Source organism: Hippichthys cyanospilos, chromosome 1 (genome assembly GCF_059441005.1).
Source record: "Hippichthys cyanospilos isolate Australia breed blue-spotted pipefish chromosome 1, RoL_Hcya_1.0, whole genome shotgun sequence".
In the NCBI taxonomy this organism is placed as follows: Eukaryota; Metazoa; Chordata; class Actinopteri; order Syngnathiformes; family Syngnathidae; genus Hippichthys; species Hippichthys cyanospilos.
Genome location: NC_142369.1, coordinates 11220001 through 11243596, shown reverse-complemented (window position 1 = coordinate 11243596; position 23596 = coordinate 11220001). Strand labels below are relative to the sequence as shown.

The following is a 23596-nucleotide window of genomic DNA, read 5'->3' as shown; positions in this document are numbered from 1 at the left end:
AATATAACAAATTAGCAATTAGTTGTTGTGACCTCACAATAATAATATTGAATATCTTTCAAATTTGTATTGAATTAACATTAGGATGAAATAATTTTATTTAATAGCTATATCAAGTAAATCATAGATGCAGCCCAATATACAATTTGCAACTATAATCACTTTTAATATTTCTAAATATGAATTTCAATTTTTACATTTTCATGGTCACATTATATGTTAAATAAAACAGTGAATGACTGTTTAAATAAATGTATGCTTATAGCTATTCACAATCATTTTAGGGGATCAAAGATATATAATATAAATATAGATTAAAAAATGCAATAATTTTAAATTAGTCCTGTAGACATACTTAGCTTTAGTTATGCTTCTACATGAAACAACCCCACGCTCTTTTTAGTCGTTTTCAATTTGAGGGTTTACAATGGAAATGATTGTGTGTGTAATACAGTAAACCAAAACCAAGGCGTCCGATATAAACTTCTTTTCCTTTGCATTGTAAAAATAAAAATCAAGGTGCATGAATAAGAAAACGAAATAAGAGGACAAAAGAGCAGAATGCCGTTTGAAAATAAAGCTATCTTTTTTATTGTCATTGCATTCAACATGATTAGAACAACTGTCATGTAGTAAATTTTCCCGACAAACGGAAAAGAAACATCGAAACTCCCCCCGCACATGGACACAAAATATGATTATTATCATTATTGTCATCATCACACTTTGTATTTCAAATCCGAACCTTTTGTATTTACACATGGTCTCCACGTGGAGTGGATAACATTTGTTGTCTTAGTGCATGCACTCACTCACACACAAATGTCTATATTCGTGTAGGATATAAAATACAACTCACTGTACATTTACACATATTTCCACTTTGCCTTCTTAGACGTGTAAGTGCTTCATAAATAGATTCATTTCAAACGTGACATTTGTTTGTTTTTTTTGTACACAAAAAGGAACCTTCCAGAAAAGGAGTGCAAAGGAGGGGGGTTGGGGGCGGGGGGCTCGGCCAGGTGCGCCGTAAGGGGTGTGGTGAAGTCAGTGATCATGACTCTAAGGCAGTGGTTCTCAAGTTGGAAGTACCCCAACCCTATCTTGGAGGTCTGCAAAATAATAAGTAGCACACCAAAAACACTTATCCTTGATCAATTACTGTAATGTCTCCCCATTAACAACACGGGCTAAACTTAGACTCTCTGAGACTAATAAACTTGTCCTAAAGAATTTTTGAAAATTAAGCCCCAGGTGCCTGTTTCATGAAGCAGCATGAAATTTAGTAGACATTTACAATGAGGATACCTATCAAAAGTCTTGAGGAATTGTGACTGAAAAGTCTCACAGAGATTGCAGTTTTCTTTGTCTAAATTAGCAATTTATGTTATTTTTGTTTTTCCCAGTAGTCCTTTAAAGGTGAATTCATCCATGAACGTTTTTGAAAATTGTGCCTCTTTTTCATTGAATGACTTGAAATTTGGCTGAGATCATGTGTAGTACCACTAAAACGTTTTGAGAAACCATAGCTGAAAAGGCATAGGAAACCTGTCATTTTAGTTTGATGTGACCTCACTTTGATATGGGGGTATTTGGATTTGTTTTTTGCTATCTTAATCTAGCCTATAACTCTTGTTTCACTCAGCAACATGAAATTTGGTTGGTTTATCTACCATAAGAATAATCACAAACAAATGTCAAGAAGCCAAGACTAAAACAAGACAGTAGTCTGCTATTTTGCTTTAAAGCAGCCATTTTGGGCCCATTTGGACTGTTTTGAAGGGTCTTAATTCTTTGAAGTGAAGTTTTCAAAATCAGCCCTTGCACCAAGCAACATAAAATTTGAATACAGCCCCAAAGAGGTCCCAAGAAGCCATGACTGAGTGGGAGTCTGTCATTTAGCTTTAAATCAGGCGTTTTAGATTCCACCACCTATAAATTCTTTATACAAATCTACCCCTGAAGCCAGATTGTTTTTCTAGCGTCAATTTTTTTTTAAAACAGTCGTGAGGCAAAGAGGCTAATTATAGTGACCAAATGGCGAAGTTGGCACCACTGTATGTGCGAGCCTGCCATTTGCAGCCATGATGTTAATGATGGCAGATCAGATCAGATGTAACCTTTCAGGGTAATGCTGTACCCCAAAAATGTGAGAATCTCTACTCTTAGAGCACGTGACTGACAGGGATTCTTTAAAGATTTGAATGAGTTTGCTAATGGAAGCAACGGGGCCTCCCGCTCCCAACCCCCGACGGCTCCCCGGCGTCAGGTCCCGGGCCCCTGAGTCAGTTGTGCGAGGTCATGTGACGTGACAGGTGGTGGCGCTCTCGGAAGGACTCGTTACAAATGGGACACTTGAGCTTCTCCTCGCGCCGCCGCTTGACCAGGGGCTCCATGGCATACTCCTTCTTGTGGTGCGAGCGCATGTGGTAGACCAGGTCCGAGGTCATGCGGAAGGAGGCGTTGCACTTGGCGCACCAGTTCTGCGCCGGCAGGCACAGAGACGTGAAGGACGGAGGCAAGAGCGTGAGAGCCGAGGGCATCTGCAGCTGGACGCCGCCAGAGTTCTTGGGCCAAAAGGTGGCGGCCGCGGCGGCGGCGGCGTATACAAAGGGGCTCTGCTTGGCCACGCCGCCCGGCACGGGGCAGTTGGCGCCCAGCTCGGCGCCCTGAAGCTTGGCGGCCAGGTGGTCGGCCTGGTAGAGGCGACTGGACGAGATGGTGTCGCCCACCGCCGGGTGGCAGTCCAGCAGCTTGGGCGGCATCACCAGCGGGGAGATCTGAGAGTAGGTGGATCGGGCCGGTTGGCTGAAAGCGCTCTTCCGCTCGCCGCCGCCCGCCTGGCTTACCGAGGTGAAGGCGCTCGCCATGGGCGGGGTCTGCGGCGGCTGCGTCTCCGACAGAACCTGCCGAATGTTCAAGTGCTTGTCCGAGGGGCTGCCGCTGGGACGGTCTTTATTCTCGGAGTTGGCGGCTGATAAGCTTTTGCTGCCGCCGTGATTCTTGAGAGTCTGAACCGACTTCTTGACTTCGGTGAAGGCGCTGCACTTGATCTCTGACGAGGTGGACGAGGAAAGCGACCGGTGGTTCTCCTCCAAGCCGTACACTCCCCTGTAGTTCTGCGCGGACGTCGCTAACTCCTCCTTGGACTTGGACTGTGGCATGGCGAGTCGTCGACACTCCCGGTCATCCACCGCGGAGAACTTCCTCTTCCCCGAGCTCTCGCTGCACACCTCCGCCTCCCTGTCGCTAGGTGGGCTGCCGGTCCGGTTGTTCTCCATGTCCCGTGCCAGGTTGTGGAAGTCCGTGGAGGGTTTGCTGCCATCGCCTTCGGAGCGCCCGTGCTTGGGGCTGCTCCTGGTGGGCGTCGCGTTGGGCCGGTCCGGGCTGCGCTCCCTGCCCGGTTCCTCGTCCGTTCCCGTCAGGCTCTGCAGTCTTTTGGTGCAGCGGAAGCGCAGGTGCGCCAAAAATGGGAACTCAAACTGGAATCTTTGGCTGCAGTCCGGACACGAATGGTGGGATGACCCTTTGACAGGAGAAAGACACAATTATTCGTTGACAGTGATTTGTCATGTTTCAAACTTGCAACTTCTCCTCAAGAAAATATCTTCTCTTGCAAGAGACAGTATTTCACAATGTACTGTGATGGCCATAAATCCTAAAGATCTGAGATCTAAGTGTGCCTGTTGAGCTGGGAATTAAACTATATTTTAATATGGTTTATCAAGAAAAACTGCATATATTTTTGTTTCTCCGGTTGTATTAAAATGAGCTTACGATAGCTCGAGGAACCTATTTGTCGCGCTAATGTGCACACAGCCGTACTTGCCAGCAGGAGGCAGTGACGTGACATGGCATCATTGACAGTGAGGCAATACTGACAAAAGGTCTTTCAATCCATCGGTATTGACTCAAATCTGTTGGAATCAGACTAAGAAATGCCCCGCATTGATTTGGAGACAACGGAAGTAAAGGCCCAGTGTCAACGAGGCTGTCTCATGTCTCCGCCTCCTGCTAGCGAGATCGGTTGCAGCATGTAGCCACAACATATAGCTTCCCCAAGCTATTATAAGCTTGCTTTCATATAACCAGGGAAACCAAAAATTTTGATATAGTTTTTTCTTTCATAAACCATGCACATTATCCTTCTCAGCACCGCAGATACAGATTCAAACGCTCTCCAAAAAGCGTTTGATAAGTGTAAAATTTCTACATGACCCTCTTTATTTGTGCAAAACTAGAATTATAAATTCAATTTAGTAATCCTTTGTCATAGAAGACCCCACATATGATGTAATACACTTGAAACCGTTACCACAAGCACAGGAAACTACACAATAAGAGTTTATGTGACAAGCACAAACACTCAAAACTGTTGACCACAAAACCTAAAAACTTAATTGACCATGGATCTGAACCAGTTTTTCTTCTGCAAGAAACCCTATTCCAAAGGTACTGCGGTGAACTTGAACACAACTAACTAGTTCTGTTTGCATTTTTGGGGACTCTGAATTATACCTTTGCTCTTGGTGGGCACCCTGGCAGTGGCGAGCAGCAACAGTTCCACCAGGTCCTTCCCGTACCACACAAGTAGCTCCTCGTCTTTCTCGATGCGGCGGAGCGAGCGGTAGAAGAGTTGACCGTTCTTCACGTACGCCTCCAGGTTCTGTTCGTCTTTGTCACGAGCCGACTGCACTAGGCGGAGCCACATCAAGCCCTCCGACGTGCTATTGGCAGCAGATGTGTCCACCTAACAAAAAACGTCCCGGAGACCGCATTGTTAGCAACATTCACTTTTCAATTTGGGAATTATTATGTCTTTGTGAGAACTCGTTTTCATTGCAATTGGCAGCGACTTAAATTGAGAAGAAAATTAGCCATTTGAAAATGAACACGTACATACAAAAGACCCACACGCTACATTTTAGTCATTTATTAGTGCCGCATTATTGCTCTATTACTATTTTTTTTTCTGTTTTATTGCCTACTTTATTATTTGCTCGATTGTGTGATGTAGCCTGCTCGGTGAAGTGAACAGAATAAGAATTTCATTGTGTAGTATTACTATGTATATGACAATAAAACGCTTGAATCTTCAAGCAGATGCCGCAAAGTAGTTATGGTAATCATTTTTGACTGATCTATACCTTGATGTGTTACTTAGACTCCCTGGCTACAGCTAATGTTAACCTAGCAACAGGTAAAATACGAGTAGAATAGAAAACAAAAGGACGTATTTCAACTTAGACTCAGGTTCCTGGAGATTGTATTAGTGTAGTCTCAACTATGCAATTGAATGGTATAGGAGGACAATAAATTCTATTGTATTCCACTCTATTCTATTTTCTTTTGAAAGGGTTAACTTTTCCATGTGTTGTTATGCTGCGTTTGAATGTGATTGAAAGAGATAAGTGAATATGCTTTTTAATAGAGCACATTTTTCACTTAAAATGTTCTTTTCTTTGACTATATATGACATTTTTGGGGGTAAAAATGCATTGAATTACCCTGTCAAATTTATTTTGTGGCTGATGGCAAAAATACAGATATTTTGTGGAGGGTTTCCAAGCTCTAATTACAATTGGAAGAAGTTTTCAAACAGTTTTGAGCAATTTTGATGTCACTGAAATGTGACATGGATTTTTAAGAATCATCTTTAATTTTTTAGATAGTGTTTCATATTTTTGTTTTACAGAAGTGCTGAAATCACTCACAATTTGACATAGTGAATTAATGCTCTTAATGCTGAAACTTTAAAGAGGCTGCATTTGTCTTTTCATTTGTCCACAAGATAATAATTAATTTTTTAGCGCATAACTTGAATGATGGCAATCGTTAATGTAGGAAACCTTCTGTATGCAAATCATGTTTCATGTGAAAATCAAGCAGAAATTCATGAAGAGCATGTAAAAAAAAAAGAAAAAGAAAAACGCAGGCGCTGTTCTTCAGGCTTGTTTCAGTTTTATTAGAAAATAATGAAGGTTTTCAATTGTTAAATATTTAAAATTTCAGTGTAAGACTCTGCAAACCAAAACTACCCCAAAACGTTGATATAACTTTGGTGATTTTTTTATTTTTATTTTATTATTGGCTATTGTCAAATCGGATATTTTAATGACGTTGTGTTCTGTTACCAACAGCAGTGAGCAATAGGTTTTAATCATTTGTGTCAAAATGCTGCATTTTACTCACAACATTTTTAGAATAAAACGTACATTTGAAACGTTGTTTCTTCCTTTTTTTAACAACATATATTTTTAGGTGATTACGCCATTTTTAAAAATTCTTGTTTTCAAATACATTTCGAACTCAAAAGCTAGATAAGCGATAATTTATCAGTTAAAAAGTTGAACTTGATCACTTTACGGGAAACGGCGTTAAAATGTTAAATGCATAACATACAACTTGATACTGAACTTTTTTCCCCTTTTCATGCGGCTGCAACACGTATACTGAATTAAGTGGAACAATAATCATTTTTATTATCAGATCATCGCAGATCTCCGTATGTCGTCATCATTTGAAACTATATAAGGGAAAGGCGAGAAGTGTGCTTTTACCCGAAAGATGTAGGGTGCGGTGCGCTTGTCGGTGGCCTTGAGCGCGATGAAAGCGATGCTGTCGTACATCGAAGTGTGGCTGAGCACGCACGGCCCGAAGATGGCGCTCTCGGGCACGTCGCAGGTGGTGTACACGCTGGTGAAGATGTCCGTCAGACACTGCTGCACCGCCTTGGCGTCGCCGTCCCACAGCTGCGCCTTGTGCTGCGAGCTCGACTCCTCCATGGCCGACCTCTGCGGTCACACAAAGCAATGCTCAAGTGGCGCAAAAAAAATAAAAAACACAAGCAAGTTCTCGGGCTCGGCAAAAGTATCTGCTAAATCGTTTTTAGTATTTATTCATGCAGCTGCAAACTTCCATTTATTAAAATATTGAGAAATATCACGTTAATATTCGTATCACCTTGTACAACTGATGCACCTTTTAACGGTTGATAAAAGGTTGACAATTTCGAAACGTCAGTTATTAGTAGCCTATCCTAATTTTTAAAGCTATGTCTTTTCGGTTTTCACAATTATTCCAAATTCGTGCAAAATAACACATTATATTTAAATGTAATTGCAATTTGCTCCACGGTTGAATTGCGTCACAAATAAAATAATTATTAATACTGGCAGTGATAGACGAAGCCCACGCGCAGTATGGCTGCATATTTTCTATATTTTTTCTGTGCAAGACAAACTAATATTTACATTGCATAATTAGAGGATAACATTTAACATAGATTGCCTATGTGTTGTTTTTCTATTCGTCAATTGCTGAAATCCCATTCCTGAATCATTTTTTATTTTATTATTTTCAAACGGGGTTTGTAGTGCAGGCTTCCGTGCGGTGTTACAAAAGCACGTTCGGGATATTCATTCTTTTGTAATAATAAAAATAATAGACCTTAATCCTGATCCCGTCATATAGTCATCCATTCTCTTTTTTTTAATCCTCTTTTCCTCGCTTCTTACACCCGCCTCATTTACATAATCCGCTACTTTCCACCCGGCATGGGAGAGAGTAATTAAAGCAGCACGAGCCTTCATTATTATGATGATGATTTATTTCTTTTTCTCTCGCGCTCGCTCTCCCCCAGCACGAAACCCCTCACGTAAACCCGCACTTGACGCACGCGTAAAAAGTAGTCAAAACCATTAAAAGGATTTTCACATTTCATTTAAAAAAAAAAAAAACCCAAAAAACGTTTTCTTTCATTTGTTAAATATCCAACTCTTGCCTGACAAGTGCAGAATCAATTAGAATTTGCAGTTTTGTGAGGATTTCTGTGCAGGGTCATTGGCCGTAAATATGGTCAAATTAAAATGCAATCCATGACCAAATAAAATACCGTCATTTAAAAAAAACCAACTATATATTAATGCAATACATGACCAAATAAAATACTAACATATTAACAAATGTGCTAATAATACACATTGCACTTTTCGCCAGCATGACAAATAACTGACATTAAAAAGAAACCCCATTTGAAATGTCAAATGACTTCACACAGAATTTCATTGTGTGTATACAAAAGCTTCTTCGGTTCAGCGCAATCGTGCGCGGCTTTACTTGGTTTCGGGCTGGTCGGAGCTCGGGAACAAGCCAGACTGCCGTTCGGTTTATCTGCCGAGATTTCACCAGGTTTTTAACCCCTTTCCCCAACCCGAGTTTTATAACCCCCCCACCCCATTGTTATTATTATTATTATTATTATCATTATTATTATTATTGTTATTATTATTATTATTATCATCATTATCATTATTATTATTGTTCTATTTCAGCCCCTACCTCTTGCGCAGAATCCGATCCAAATAATCCACAACCGGGGAGCCACAAGAAGCGACGAATAAGAAAGTAGAAAAGCCAGCCAAACGGAAGAGGGGAGGTTGCGTTTGCGGTCGCTTCCTCAACGTGTCAGAAGCAGGACGCGGCGTCCAGCTCCGGCCGGGTGGTGCACGCGCGGACGACGTGTTCGGCTGCTGTGGACGACTCGCGGGGCGACGCGCGCGTTTTGTTGGCCGCACATAATCTCCCCAATGAGGCGTGTCACTCCGCGTCTCCTCCTTTTAACTCTTCACTGGCCGACAGCCGCTTGCTTGACGACTCTTATTATGGGACCCCCCGCCCCTCACCCCACCGCCACCTACCCACCTCCCACCCCTCATTATTATTATAATTCTCACCGAAAGCATTGATGCTCATAATATAACCCAATTTAGGGAAATCGTTTTTTATTGCACATTGGAAATTTCTTTTGCTTCAGATTATTTTTATAGTATTATTAATACGGAGCAAAATTGACCTTTCATCGAGTTGCAGCAGTCTTTTCCTCTCCTGTGGAGATTCCACTTCCTTACACCGGTGTCGGCTGTTAAGGGAAGCCGGCTCAGATGGCTCGTCAGCCGGCATCGTTCGGCTCCGTACCCCGACGGACTAGTGGTAGTCCACTAACTCTATAGTCGCCCATCACGCATTTTATTTCGTCAATGCCGAGATGACTAATATCAAAATTGTCAAGTTCCATGTCCGAACACCGATCTACATGGTGAGGAACAGCCGTCCCAGGGGACGAACTGGCTCAGCATCCCTCGGGAGTGGTGAAGTCGGCTCATTACCCTGTAAACTTTATTTGATTATTTTTTTATTTACAAAACATGGACCCAATTGACGTTTTATCACGCTCAATTTGCGCCAAGTCACAACAATCCCCTCTTCAAAATTCCACGGCCAAGCAGCGTTCCACCAGCCTGCACCAGAAGCCTTTGTAGGCGGAAGCACAAGTCCAAGGCCAAGTTTTGTTGCATCACTGCCTTCCTTATTTAGTTTGAAAATCATGAACCGCAATTTGAGCTCACGCGATCTTTCATACAGCTAAATATCCCTCGAACCTTTCCTTCCCCGAGCGCCTTCCTTGAGCAGCATTCGGACTCTGAGACTTATCAGACGGCCTCTTTCAAGTCTGTATCTCGATAGATGAAGTGGTCCACTACCTTGCACCATATCTATTTATTCCCATAAATCATAGTAAATACTGAACCAAATTGACCATTGATGACATTTATTACACATAACGATGCTCTGATTGCCAAACAACCTTCTCCTCCCTTGCCCGGTTCCACTTCCGTGCAGCGGCGCCGCCCGCGAGCTGCAGCCGACTCATAAGGCTCCTGACTCGGCCTTGCTCGGCTCAGCATCCGCCTTCGCGGTGGAGGTGGTGGTCAGCGTTCCGGCAATACCCCGAGGCGCGCTTAGGGGGCGCCAGCGTATAATGCTCCCGGCTGTGTGCACGAGGCGAGTGAGGCAGGCTTTTTTTTTTTTTTTTTTTTTTACCTTGATGTCAAGTGCATGATTCATAAGCACTTTTAAAGGCGGGAATATGATGACAAATTGATGATGGTATTAAAGTGTAATCACACACTTTTTTAGCTCAATAATTTCCACTCAAGATCCACTTGAGGCGACTAATGATACAATTTGAAGATGTCTCGTCCTTTTAGGTGTTTGCCCTTGTGCTCCATCATAAATCCATCAGATCAATGGCGGCGCCGCATAAACAAATAAGACCTTCATCGTTTTGGATTATTCTAAATAAATCAAAATAGCCAAACAAACAGAATGCTCCCGAAAGCGGCTCGTGTGGTTTTAATTATATAAACTGCACATAAAAAAGCGCTGCACTACTCTTGTTATATTATTGCAGAAAAATATCCTACTTCTTGTGCAGATTCTGTTAAGATTTGCATTTTATATTTATGATTAAATAGTAAAATTGTCTTTGTCAACCAAATATAAACATTAATTCTAGTGTCATCATCATGGCCTTTGAAGTTCTTTCAGAGAGGAAATGTCCAGGGCCTTTGCAGACCGTGTCTATATATTGAAATTGTATGTATAAGGTGGATAACATTATTATTGATAATTATCATTCCAACATACACACAACATACAAAGTAGCCTACAACACACACAAGTACAACAGCACAAACTACAACATATGCTCATATACATACAAACACACAAACACACACACACACACACAAACACAAGTCTTATAAAATACACACATATACCATACACACACTCACCAAACACACACACACACATCGTACAGTTACAACACATAAAATATACCTGGTATACTTGCACTGTAAATGTGTATATCACACATTTACAAAACAAATACCTATATAACACACAGGGTTAAAACACATTTACAAAACAACATCCACCAACAGCACACGTTAACCATACCCACGTACAACACAACACACATGCAAAGAAATATTTCAAACACACAACTACCCTAACCTTAACACACGCACAAGAAAAACAACATATTGTACATACAACAAGACACATGCACACATTGCACAACTAATACAATATGAATAATACTTCATATATATAAAAATACACACTCACACACACTTAAAAGTGAACAATCAGGGCCTGATTTTGGTGTTTGATGTGCGATGCAATGAAAATGTACTTGCCCTTGTCTAGATGATTAAACAAATGTAAATATTAGACAAAAATGACCCAAGTAAACACAATGCAGTTTTTAATTGGTGATATCATTTAAAATGGTAAAAAATACATGCATAAAAACCTACCTGGCCTAAACCGCTAAACCGATGGCTCTTTTATGTATAGCAGATTTCATGATTTTATCAATCATTGCAAGTCGTCCAGGTCCTGGAGTATCAAAGCAACCCCAGACCAATGGCCACCCCTAAAACAGACAAACAAACAGCAACACACAAAAGCATATACCCCAGATGTAGAGGCCTTACACAACCAATTAGACGTACTAATCAACCAAATTTGCAAAATTACAAATCAATTAATGTAACGTAAACGTTTCAAAAGCAAATGACTGCATTTATTGCATGCACAAACAGGATGAACCCGTCAAGAGTGACTGGCAGTCATCCTGCATCATGAGGCAAATTATAGAAACACCTCTGATGGGAAGGAAAAAAATAGATTAAAAAAAAGGATGAATTAATAATGAGGCACTTTTTTCTCCCCCGTTTATACCGACGAGTTATCCAAAAGGGGAACGTGGCCAAGAAATATTGTGTAGGGCACATATGGCACTTCAGCTGCCATATGTGCCACTTTTCACTAAAATTGGCAATGACGTTCGTGATGGTCAGCGGCAACTGCCAAAAACACAACCAGGCCCCAGCGCGATGGTGGTGGGGGTGGGAAGCACTGGGGTAAGGGGGTGTGGTGTGCTCGAGGAGTGAGGAAGGCTGGCGAGGGTTCATATCATCGCAGAAGAAGAAAATACGAAAGGGGGGCGTAATAAAAGATGATAGCATAGTGGGCCACCAACCAACATATAAGCCAACACACATATGCACACGCAATTATATACAGCATAACTTGCACACGTAAGGCAAACACGGAATGCAAAAATAAAGTAGGAAAAATTAAATAAAAATGGAGCTCACCCTCATATCACACATGCAATACATGTACAGAAAACATGCATGCTACAAATACAACACTAGAAAACATGCATGCCACAAATACAACACTACAACACACATTCAATGTAACACAAACTCTAAAAGCAAGTCTTGACCCTCTAAAAAAGGTTTGAACTTATGGGGTCCAACAAAATGGTCCCCACAAATCGAAGAGGTCCCAACAAAGACAGCAAAACCCAGAATTTGGTCCCCAGCATACACACACACACACACACACACATGTTTGTACGGCTATACTTGTGAGGACACAACCCTAACCTTAACCAAGAGAAATGATTAACCAACCTCAACCCTAACCCAATTGAAAACTCTAAAAGTAGTCTTTAACACTCAAAAACAGGTCTGAGCAAGTGAGAACCGGTTTAAATGTCCACATTTCTCCAAAATGTCCTCACTATATCGGTTATAAATTCAAAACTTTCCTCATAATTATAGCCGCACAGGAACACCCCCCACACACAGATCACCTGATCCTTATCACGTGATCGCAAATCTGGCATGATCACGTCTTTTCGTTGCCTTAAAAAGCTAGAAATCTACAAAAATGTTACAGTATAGAAATCATGTGACCTCCAAACACATTTGAGTCCAAATGATTCAAGTTTCAAGTAAATCGAATATTTTTATAGCAGGTATTTTGTATAATTAGTTCATAAAAGTAGGGTTAAAGAAAAAGTCTTTTTGACATCCTTTTTTTTCCCTAAAACCCGAACCTCCATTCATTCCATGCATCCCATTTTTCCCAGTCCAGCTGCCAGAGCGGCTCAAGGCTGAGGGGTGCACTGAGGCACCGTGGCAACACTTAATGTCTCCAGCCCTCTCTGGCCTCGGGGCGTCATCCAAAAAACACACAAACACACACACACACACACACACACGGAAAACGCGCACGTCTGCCTGTGTCAGGACCGCCCGGCCCATCGCTGCCGTCGACTCGTCTGGCACAAGTGGGCCGATTCGCTCTGACTGCGTTTCAAAGTTTCTTCTTCAGTGGCACGGCACCAGAGGTGGGAAGTATCCAAGTACAAATACTCCAGTAGATTTTGAGCGTTGTTGCGACTATGCTTCTGAAACAGACTTCAAAATAAAAGCAAGCCAAGGCCTTTGCTGTCATACATTACTTCTACCATGAGTACAGTTCATTTTGAAGGGTTGGATGGTTTCCTTACAATATTTGGCTTTTGGTTATCCCTATATTTATCGAAAATCCTGAACATGTAAATCTGTGGTTCTCAACCTTTTTTTCAGTGATGTATCCCCTGTGAAATATCTTTTCAGCCAAGTACCCCTTAACCAGTGTAAAACATTTTGGAGTTTTAAAAAAAAAGACTTAAAAGATTCCATCAATGTCTGATTTATTAAACTTTGGACCTTTTCAAATTTCCTTTGTATTGGTCCACAAAAAAAATAATCAACCAATTCTTTTGGATCATAGAAGAAATCTGTCATCAAAAAGAAATATCTTAATTATTGGTAAATGTTTTTCCACAAAAAACAATCAATATTAAGTGTCATAAGTACATAAATCTAAATAAATATTTGTAAACAGAAAAATATTCAACATAAAGAGTCGGCTTTTGGGGTTGCACAAATATAAACTTAATTTCTAATAAATATTTCCCCACAAAAAAGAATCAACATAAAGTGTCAGACCAGACCTGCTCTCAAAAAGAAATGATTATAAATTAATATCTGTTTACAGAAAAGTATTCAACATAAGGCGTCCTCTTTTGGGTTTACGGGAGAGATCTGGTCACAAAAACAATGCATTAATTATAATATTAATAAATATTTGCCCCCCCCCCAAAAAAAAAAAATAATCAACATAAAGTGTCAGACCTGTACTCAAACAGAAAAAAATATAGATACATATATTTCCACAGAAAAATATTCAACTTAAAGTGTCCTCTTTTAGGATCATAGTAGAAATGTGTTCATAAAATAGAGAATTAATTTGACAGGTAACGAGAGGTGGCACATGACAAGTTGGGTCCAACCATTTTAGTATGGTGGAGAATCTGGCTTTTTACAATAATAAAAATGAATAACCTTCTGAACATAAAATTTGTTTTATGAACTTATATTTTCTTGAAACAATTAATTCAAGAAGTATTTTGGATGGAATTTTGCATGTTTGTTTATTTAAAACCTCAAGTACTCCCTGAAGTTCCTTCAAGTACCCCCAGGAGTACTAGTACCCCCATTTGAGAACCACTGCTGTAAAGCATCGCGTTTAATTTGCCCACTGAAGGCCGAGGTACCAGTTTCCGGTCCGCTAAGTGTGAAAAAGGAAAAATTAAATGTGATACATTAATCGAAGCTACAAGGAGCAAAAAAAACAACAAGCTGCCAAGCTTTCATTGTCCCATTTTTGCCCCTTTAGGGGAGCGCTTCACCTCACTGAGCTCATTTTCATGACAAAGCCCGTTTGAACGTGTCCGGCAGGGCCCGGCGAGCCAGGGCTTGTTTTGATATAGTGCCGGGACGCGCGTGACACGTGACGGGCCGGCCGGGCCTTCGGGAGAGGCCGGCGGCTTCCTGCCCCGGACGCCCCGCGCGTATGACAACAACAACATCAGCCGCCTAGCGACCCATTGCTCCTGGTAGCCTATCACCTTGTTGGAACCCGCCAAAACAACAAATCAATGCTAATAGACACACACACACGCATACATGGCTGCTGGGTTGCCTGAGTGTGTGTGTGTGTGGTGGGGGCTTCCTTTAAAGCAAACAGTGGGGCACAGCTGTTAAGTGCGGAGCATGAAAAGTGTGTGTGTTTGTGCGTGTGTGTGCACAGTGCGTTTTTGATGTTTCTGTGTGTGAGTAAAATGTGTGTTTTTTGTGCATGCGCTTATCCATATCCTCATGAGAGCCACCCTCTTCGCTTGTGTCCACTGTTATTTCCATTTTGTCTCAGCAAGACAGCAAGGTTAATTGTATCCCATTCAAAGACATGAGACAGGATAAAAAAAAAAGGCCAGAATGTCCTCCACTGAGGACACTAGGACTGAATAGGCTAGCTCCAGTGCTCTCGTTTGCCTGTGTCCTAGATGCATAATTTTTAGTTTCAAATAAACATGCATGCAGCAATTTTTTGACATATAATATTAATCATCGTCCATTTACTCTTTTTATTTAGCAAAAGTTGACCTCTTAGGAGCATTTTTGACAACTTCGCCCGCCATTTCTGTTTTTATCTCGCAGGGCACATCTCGTTGTTACCTGTGATCTTGTTATCGTGAGATTTCATCCGCAGGATCTCGTTTGTGGGAAAACAAAGGCCTCCTATAAAAGTGCTCTACCTTTAGACCCGAAACAACGTTACTGCTGCATTTTTTAATTTTTTAAAGTATCAGTGACAAGTCAAATTATACACAATCAGGTAACACAGAGCCAAATGGTAAAAAGGGAAAGCAAAGCTCTTTGGAAGCTCGAGAAGAGGAACAAATCAGATATGTTGAACATGGGAACTCCTGAAGTAAAAAGCAGACTTTTCTACCAAAATGGATTACAATGTATCAGTGGTTGCGATATGCAGAATATTATGACAATTGCTACACGTAAATGATATTATTATTTTAATAAAGGTTACATGACAATTGTTAATATCTATTGTTGTTTTTTGCTCACATCTTGTAAATTCAGTTTGGAGAATAGATTTACTTTGGCCTTTTTACTGTCCCATTTTGTTTATTTCAAATATTTCTGTGGGGACCCATAGCTTTTTAGCATTGTGAGTTCCGGGGAACCAACAGTCAAAATAAGCAAGTTAGCTCCAATGAAATATAATGGGAATATGAACCATTTTTGTTACTTTTTTTTCCTCCTCTAGATGGCCTATTTGTTTTAAAGATACAATGGCAATTTAATACATTTCCATTAGTAATGTTAAAATTGGACATTCACCTTTGTTGTGCTTTTAAGCTTCATCAACCACTTGTGATGTTTTTCTGCTCTTCTCAATGGCGCGCTTGGTTTGCAGATAAAGGTGAGTGCAATGGAAATGTATTACATTTCCACTGCATTTTTAAATCAAGAGCGCCATCTAGAGGAGCAAAAAGTGGTTCACGAGGCTTCATTTTTCCATCAGTAATTTCTATTGCATTAGCCTTTGGTCTGCAGTGTAACAAAATATGCAAAATATGTGTATGCGATTGTGTGTATTTGTTCGTGTGTGCACGCAAAACATTTTGTACAAGTGTCATTGTGTCTATTGCCAAATTCATTTGTATGTCTGTGTGCGCTTGTATGTGTGTTTGCGTCCACTCCCAGTCTCCCTGCGCTGCGCATGTCTCGTCCTTCCGCAAGCACTTCGGCAGATTTGATCACAGCAAGGCCAAAATGAAAGTGTGACAGGGAACAAAATAATTTAAAGTAAAAGTAAACAAAAAAAATCATTAGGGAGTGCAGGGTAATTCTCGTAAAAAGTGACGCACACTCAGATCCGTGTTAAGCTTTTGCAATAGGGTGTTCAGGAGTTGTTTTGACATAACTGTGTAGTCCACTGAGGGCCCATATCATTCTTGTGGTGTCAGCACACACACAGAGACACACACATGCGCGCACACACACAGCTGCATTAGCATGGTCAGTGTGAGTCACTGCTACACGTTTAACAAGCTAATTGTTGATGTGCTGACATGTTTTATTTGTCCATTGTGCTCCACATGTGTTTCTATTCAACCATTTGACATTACATTCTACACAGCTGTCGTATTCATCGCTGTTTCCACTTTTGCCCGGGAATCATCATATCTTCCAGATGAAGGATGAAAACATCTTTTATATTGGTAAAAATGTTGTCCATTCATTGTCAAGTGTTTGGGTTATTATCTTCTAGTTTGCAGTGTGTTCATTAATTATCCTGTTGTGTGGGTAGTGTTGATATTGATGATACTGTGTGATTATCTGCTGAAGTGTGATGTGTAGGGCGGGGAAAAAGTTGACCAAGTTGGGTTTTAGGAAACTAGCTGGACTACAAATATTTGCCTCGAAGCTTCGCCGTTGTCTACACCACTGGTGTCAAACTCAAGGCCTGGGGGCCAGATCCGGTCCGTTGTATCATCTTATGTGGCCCACCAAATGCTGAGTTGACTTCAAGTTTCTCATTAAAATACCAAATATACAAGTTGAATTCAACTTTTTTTTTAAATTGGAGGGAAAAACAAGCCAAAAAAAAATCACAATTTCTTTCCGGAACAGTGTTTGATATCCAAGCTAGGTAAGTGTATGACAAACATACCTTAAATTTATTTGACTTCACTATCATACTGGCCTTCTGGCAGAAACTATGACTACAATGTGGCCCACTTTAAAAATGAGTTTGACATCTATGGTCTAAACAGACATTTTTTGCTGGTACACATTGTGTTTCAATGGTAGCCACAGAGAAAGACTCCTTTTCAAAACTAACAATTTAAGTTTGGGATCAGTTCCAATTGAAAAAGTGACAAAAATAAAGTAATATTCAGTTATCGCAAACTGGATCTTGCATTACTTCATCTGTTTCCAGAATTAAAAAGAAAACAACCAATGCAAAGACTGTCTTGACATAGGGCTAGCTTAGTTATCTTGGTGCACCACCTTTTGGCTGAGTGACTGATCCTATTTTGAACCCTTTATCATAGACTATTTTTTTGGTGTGTTTCATAATTCGTATGTGTAGACGATAATGAACAAAACATATTTATATCCACTCATTTTACCTCCTGCTCAACCTTAGTAAATTAAAACACAAATAAATAAATAGGTTTTATTGGTGGGGTTTGATTATTCAATTATTTTAATTGATTATTTTGAATAATTGATGGCATAATTGATTTAAAAAAAAATAATAGTGTCAGCTCTAGTGGTGTGTTAAACTTGATTATCTTGTCGTGTGTGTTAAAATCAGTTATTCTGTGATGTGAGGTGTGTTGATCGATTGTTTTGTAGAGAGGAGTGCATTAAGATCAGTTGTCCATTGGTGTAGCTAAAGACACAGAAAATGTCTTAGATGACTGGTTGTGTGAAAAAGGGCCCAAAGAAGATTTTTCTTCATAAGTGTGCAGACAAATGACCAACAAATGTGAGTACATATGATTTTAATCAAGAGAAATCGAGAGCAGGAAAGATGAAATAACACAGGTTTTTTTTCCATCTTTGAAAAATGTTGTTCTCTTAAAATTTGTCACAAATATACAGTGGGCCCCCGGGTTACGAACTTAATCTGTTCAGCGGCTACGCTCGTATCTCGAATTGCTCGTATAGCGGGCAATCCAAACCCATGTTAATTCGTGAATGCGTGCAACGCGCGCAGAAGCCTTAGGTAAAATCATCACGCTGTATACATATATTAATATTAAGTGACATAATCTACTGTACAGTTGCATTAAACAACAAATACAAGGGAAAAATGACTTTTACCTTTGGAAAGACGTGACTTGTGCTGAGATAAGCAGAGATGAGCAGAGATGAATGCTCGAAGTCAATACGGTAAATCAAATATGCTATTGGTCTTACAGTGTCACAGTAACTTTTTCAGTCAGGGTTTTCTCTACTTCCTTCCATCCCAACCAGCTGTGCCATCAAGCTAGATAAAGGCGTTCGGCCAATAGCATATCGGCACTTCTGTGATTGACGTGTGACGCCGGCCAATAGCATCTCCGTGAGTGAGACCGGGTGACCTTAATCGACCAATAGCATATTGGCGTCTCCTTGACTGACTGATAATTATTCGCACTTTTTTTTTAAACGGTTGGAATGTATTGACAATTAATTAAAAAAAACCACACATTTAAACCAATGACAATTCTTTGTCCTGCAATCGGCACATTTAATTTCATGTCAGCTGTTTTTCCCTTTAGCTGTACAAACCCTACACTTAAATGGTAATATATGTAGACACCGTGAGTGAGACAGTCAGTGTGAGGTTGTAAGACCAATAGCGTTCACGTTACCGCCACAAGTATCTGTTAATGATTGTAGATGACACAACTGCTGAATATGTTGACGCAGTTAGGCGAGAACATTTCTACATACTCAATGGCTGGTTTGTCGGAATGCTCCTAAGGCGAGAGGTTTGCTCGTAAGCGGAGGACAAAATTCTCCCTGATCCACGCTCGTAAGGCGAATTGTTCGCAAATCAGGGTGCTCGTAAGCCGGGGGCTGACTGTATATGCACACCTGGAAAAATGCTGCACACATTTTTTTTTCTACCTCAGTTGTGATAAATAGGAAATAAGTAATTATAATCCTGGTGTACCTAAATAATCAACATTTTCAAATCAACTGTAACAAGCTTGTGCAAATTTAACATTTTGCATTTGAGCCACTTTATCTGGTTAAAAATGTCAGATCATATTACTTTTATTGTGTAGGACATCTTGAATTGGTTTTGTGGTCGTCGAGCGCCAGAACTATGAGCTGACGCACTCGTGGTTTCCCAGCATATACAGCTGACGGGAGTTGAGCGCATTTAAAAGAAAGCGAGTCAGGGATTTGGGGGTGTTGGGCTGGCTTTAATGGGGGTGAGCAAAGTTAGGTGGAGCGCAGCTGAGTGTGCACGCTCACCATTCTGGGACATGCGGGCAGTCACCAGGGATCTTTTAACTTCTGACCCTAGCCGACATGGATAGCGCCGTCTGATGATAATCGCCGTCAATTCCTGCCCCTTTTTCTTCTTTGGCGGGCGAGTGGGGGGGTCCCTAGTGTCCTCAGTCTTAACGAACCCCGCAAATCACCCCGCGGCACTTGGGAGTCGGGCCTCCCACGCTCAGGACCACGGCGACCTCATTCCGGACAGATTTCACAGCAGATTTACCTCATGTGCCACCGTCCCGCCTTCCGCCGTGCCACCCTGCCGACTTCTTTGTCCCAATAAATGAGGGGCGGGGTGGCGAAGGATGCGTTAGCAGGAAGGACGCCAAACTCCGGGACCTGCTCCCGCTTACTGTATAATTGCCTGCATATTTTCAGCCTCCTCCAAGGAAAGTGTGTCGGAAAGGAAAGCCTGGGAGTGAGTGAATGAGTAAGGCAAAAGATGTGCCATGTTATAATATAACACTGATAATTCAAGGTCAGAATAAAATAAAATAATCACTCCACATAGCTATGTTTTATAAGCAACACAAACAACAACACGCATGCTTTATTATCAGGAGAGCCACCAAAAAATGTCTAAAACAATAACACTGACAGAGAGTGTAAGTCTGCAATTTTGGTTTGAAGCAGCTGTTTTAGTCTTGTTTTGGCCATTTCAAGTGGCCGTTCAAAATAATTTTCAAAAATTCAGCCCCCAAAGGCCAATTTCACCTAGCAGCATTTGGGTGATCATATTGGACAGTGTGCTTCTCAATCATATTTTGCAAAGTCCCCCCCACCCTCCAGAAAGAGAAAACATTTTGTCCCCCCCCCACTTGCCACGCAATAAAATCAATAAATACGATTATTATCTATTAAAAAAAAAAAGCATAAGTATGCCTAAAACTGTATCCTTTTTAATATTGACAAAAACAAAAAGCATTATAAACAACTTTCAACAACAATTAAATACCTTTTTTTTACAGCCTTTATACAATTTGAAAGTTTGTCTAAGCCAATGTTTTTCAATTAAAGTTTTTCCAACCCCCCTACTGTGCGGACTATAAATAAGATCATTACCTTTAAACATTGTATAAGTATACCTAAACCTATATCCTTTTTAACATTAACAAGAGTAAAAAAGCAATATAAATCAACTTTCAGCAACTCTTATTTATTTTTCTTAGAGTGTGTACACTGGTTACAACTTAGTCTAAAATTGAAGAAATAAATAACCGAGTGTATCAAAGTACAAAGTATAAATAAATAAATAAATAAATAAATAAATAAATAAATATATATATATATATATATATATATATATATATATATATATATATATATATATATATATATATATAAAAAGTCTAAAAAAGGAAAGCGAATGGAAGTCAGCCATTTTAGTTTGTGTCACTTTTGCTTGAATTTCCTCAAAGTATTGAAAATTGTTCAAAGTTGACCACATTCCGATTTGTAAGTTCCACACAATTTGTTCTGTCCTCGTTTTCCATAAACTACTTTATTTTTCAAAATACGCACAAAATGAAGTTTGAGTAGCATCTTGGCACAAATGACATAAATGTTTTTCAAGACCGTTTTTCAAAACCAGTAACCAAAAATGCGATTAATCAATACATGTTCTTTTGGAAAAATTCCTGCTCTACATCATGAACGGAGGATGAAGGACCAGGGAACGCTAAAGTCGGAGGCTGTCGGACGCTCGCTTGTCTCGAGTGAGTGTCCTCCATCAGCTAACGAGCACCCTCCCGTCCGACTTCGCTCACTTTTCTCCCATCTCGGTTAACTTTTAATGCGATTACGCACCACCGAGGCTGAAGCGAGGCCAAGGCGTCCGTTTTCCCAAAAGCCAACATAAGAGCTTTGGATGGATAGATGGATGGATGGTGGGTGCACCCACGCTCCTCCATGACCCCCCCCCCCCCCTCCTCCCCCTCCCCAATTGGCTGGTCCTGCTCTAGTCTTCAAAGGCTCGCTAATGTCACATTAAGGGTCTGCGACAGTGCTGATGGGTGGGCCCGTGTGAGGGATTAATGGCCGCACTTAACGGTACCAGCACGCCCGGGCCAATCTCAGCAATATTTTGCTGGACGTTGAGCCGCCGCACCGCACACTCAAGTCGCGTTAGCTCAACGACAAATGCCACTCCGCCACGACCAGGGGGTGGGGGGAACGTGTGTAGTGTATGTGTGTGTGTGTGTGTGTGTGTGTGTGTGTAGTATGCGGTGGAAGCATTTGCTACTTCCTAAAGTGGCTTCAACTTCCTCAGGCACTTTTTTCTGTCTTGAGACTTGCCGAAGCAACATGTGCCTCATTGCCTGAGGTCATTTCCGAACACCTTGTTCTGTAATGATAAACAATAATGCTTGCCATCCCGAGGCTACTTACCTTTTTCGCCTGAGTACCAGTGAAACATGGGTGTCCAAAAGTTGTCGTTTGAGGGCCACGTATGGAAAAATGGGAGGCGGCAAGGGTACTTTGAATTTTGATTTATTAAAGATGAAAAGAATCAAGCGAGTAATTTTATATATATATATATATATATACAGTAATATATATATATATATATATATATATATATATGCAGTAATATATATATATATATATATATATATATATATATATATATATATATATATATATATATATATATATATGCAGTAATATATATATATATATATATATATATATATATATATATATATATATATAATATATGCATATATATACATATATATATATATATATATATATATATATATATGTGTGTGTGTGTGCAGTATATACATCTTCTAAAGTAGTTCGGGGATTTTCAAGATTTTGGTTGCATGCCACACCACATTTTGACCAAATAATTATTTGAGCATTTTAATGTGTTTTATTCACAATGACAGAGTTTAAAATGAAGCAAATATTTCTTTGTTCACCAATGATTTGAAGATAAATTGTTCCCATGGTCATTGTTTGTTTATTTTTCTGGAATAACTTATTAGTTTATAAAGTAACTCACTACAGATATTGATATCTATGTTTCAACTTCCTTATCACTCTGCCCATCACCACCATAATTTATTTATTTAAAAAGTAGCATTGAAGACAACTTAAAATGTCGGTGTTATTCATTTTTGTGATGAGCCAATGACAAATGCACAGGGGGGCCGCAAATGGCCCTCGGGTCGTACTATGGACACCTCAGCAGTAAAAGGATTAGTGGTTTTTGGTAATTTTGTAGTTCCAGTTTTGACAATTTCTGTGGTTTCTTGAAACTTTTTCGGTGGTTTACTCATGACTGGCAGGGCTTCCAAATTTCATGGTTATGTTGGAAATATTTTCTACATTCATCTTTGAAGGATACCTATACATGGTAAAAAAAACCCTAGCATTGGCACTTCAAGTCAAAGTGGAAGGCTTATTGCCTTTTGAGACTTTTTGTGGGTCTGCTAGTGATGGACACGTGGACCAAATTTCATCATGCTTTTGGTTTTCTGTCAAAGAAATTATACATTATGTTGTTATGATTACATGTTTTTTTGTTATGTCTTGTATTGTGCAATGCTTTGCTGAATGGAATAAAAAAGCCAACATTGGCAGCAGCTTGCTTGATTGACAGGATCAAAAACGGACGTGTGAGCTTCTGCTGTCCCTCGCACGGAAAAAAAAAAATCAATCTTGGTTGGTCTGAGTTGACTATTTTACAGTCCAATTTGGATTTGTCTTAGTCTTCTTTATAGATTTCTCTTACAGTTTGAATTCTTGTTTGATTGCCCCCTGTTCGGCAAATCTCTTTTGTAACAGATTGACCAGTGAAACCTCGAACATCAACACAAATTTTTAAAAACTCTGTGCACGTGTCTTTCAAAAAATATGTAAGGCTACCCTATCATTGTTTTTGATGTCACCAAAAATTTCCTTGCGACCCGAAAAACAATTCATTGACAAATGCCTAACGCGAGTTTGCAATCAGTTCC

The 23596-nt window shown here is 40.2% G+C and overlaps 2 protein-coding genes across 2 annotated transcripts in view; one reads left to right on the top strand and one right to left on the bottom strand.

Annotated features, from left to right (window-relative positions):
* The window catches only part of antxr2a (ANTXR cell adhesion molecule 2a), a 103752-nt gene that overhangs the window by 12510 nt on the left and 67646 nt on the right, over window positions 1-23596 (top strand). The gene's annotated exons all lie outside the window — the stretch shown is intronic.
* Window positions 563-8579, bottom strand: prdm8b (PR domain containing 8b). The gene is made up of 4 exons (XM_088432998.1): window positions 8341-8579; window positions 6561-6794; window positions 4519-4750; window positions 563-3526 (listed from the first exon to the last, which is right to left on the bottom strand). The coding sequence occupies exons 2-4, from the start codon at window positions 6783-6785 to the stop codon at window positions 2286-2288; spliced, it is 1698 nt and encodes a 565-aa protein (XP_088289124.1). The 5' UTR covers window positions 6786-6794; window positions 8341-8579; the 3' UTR covers window positions 563-2285.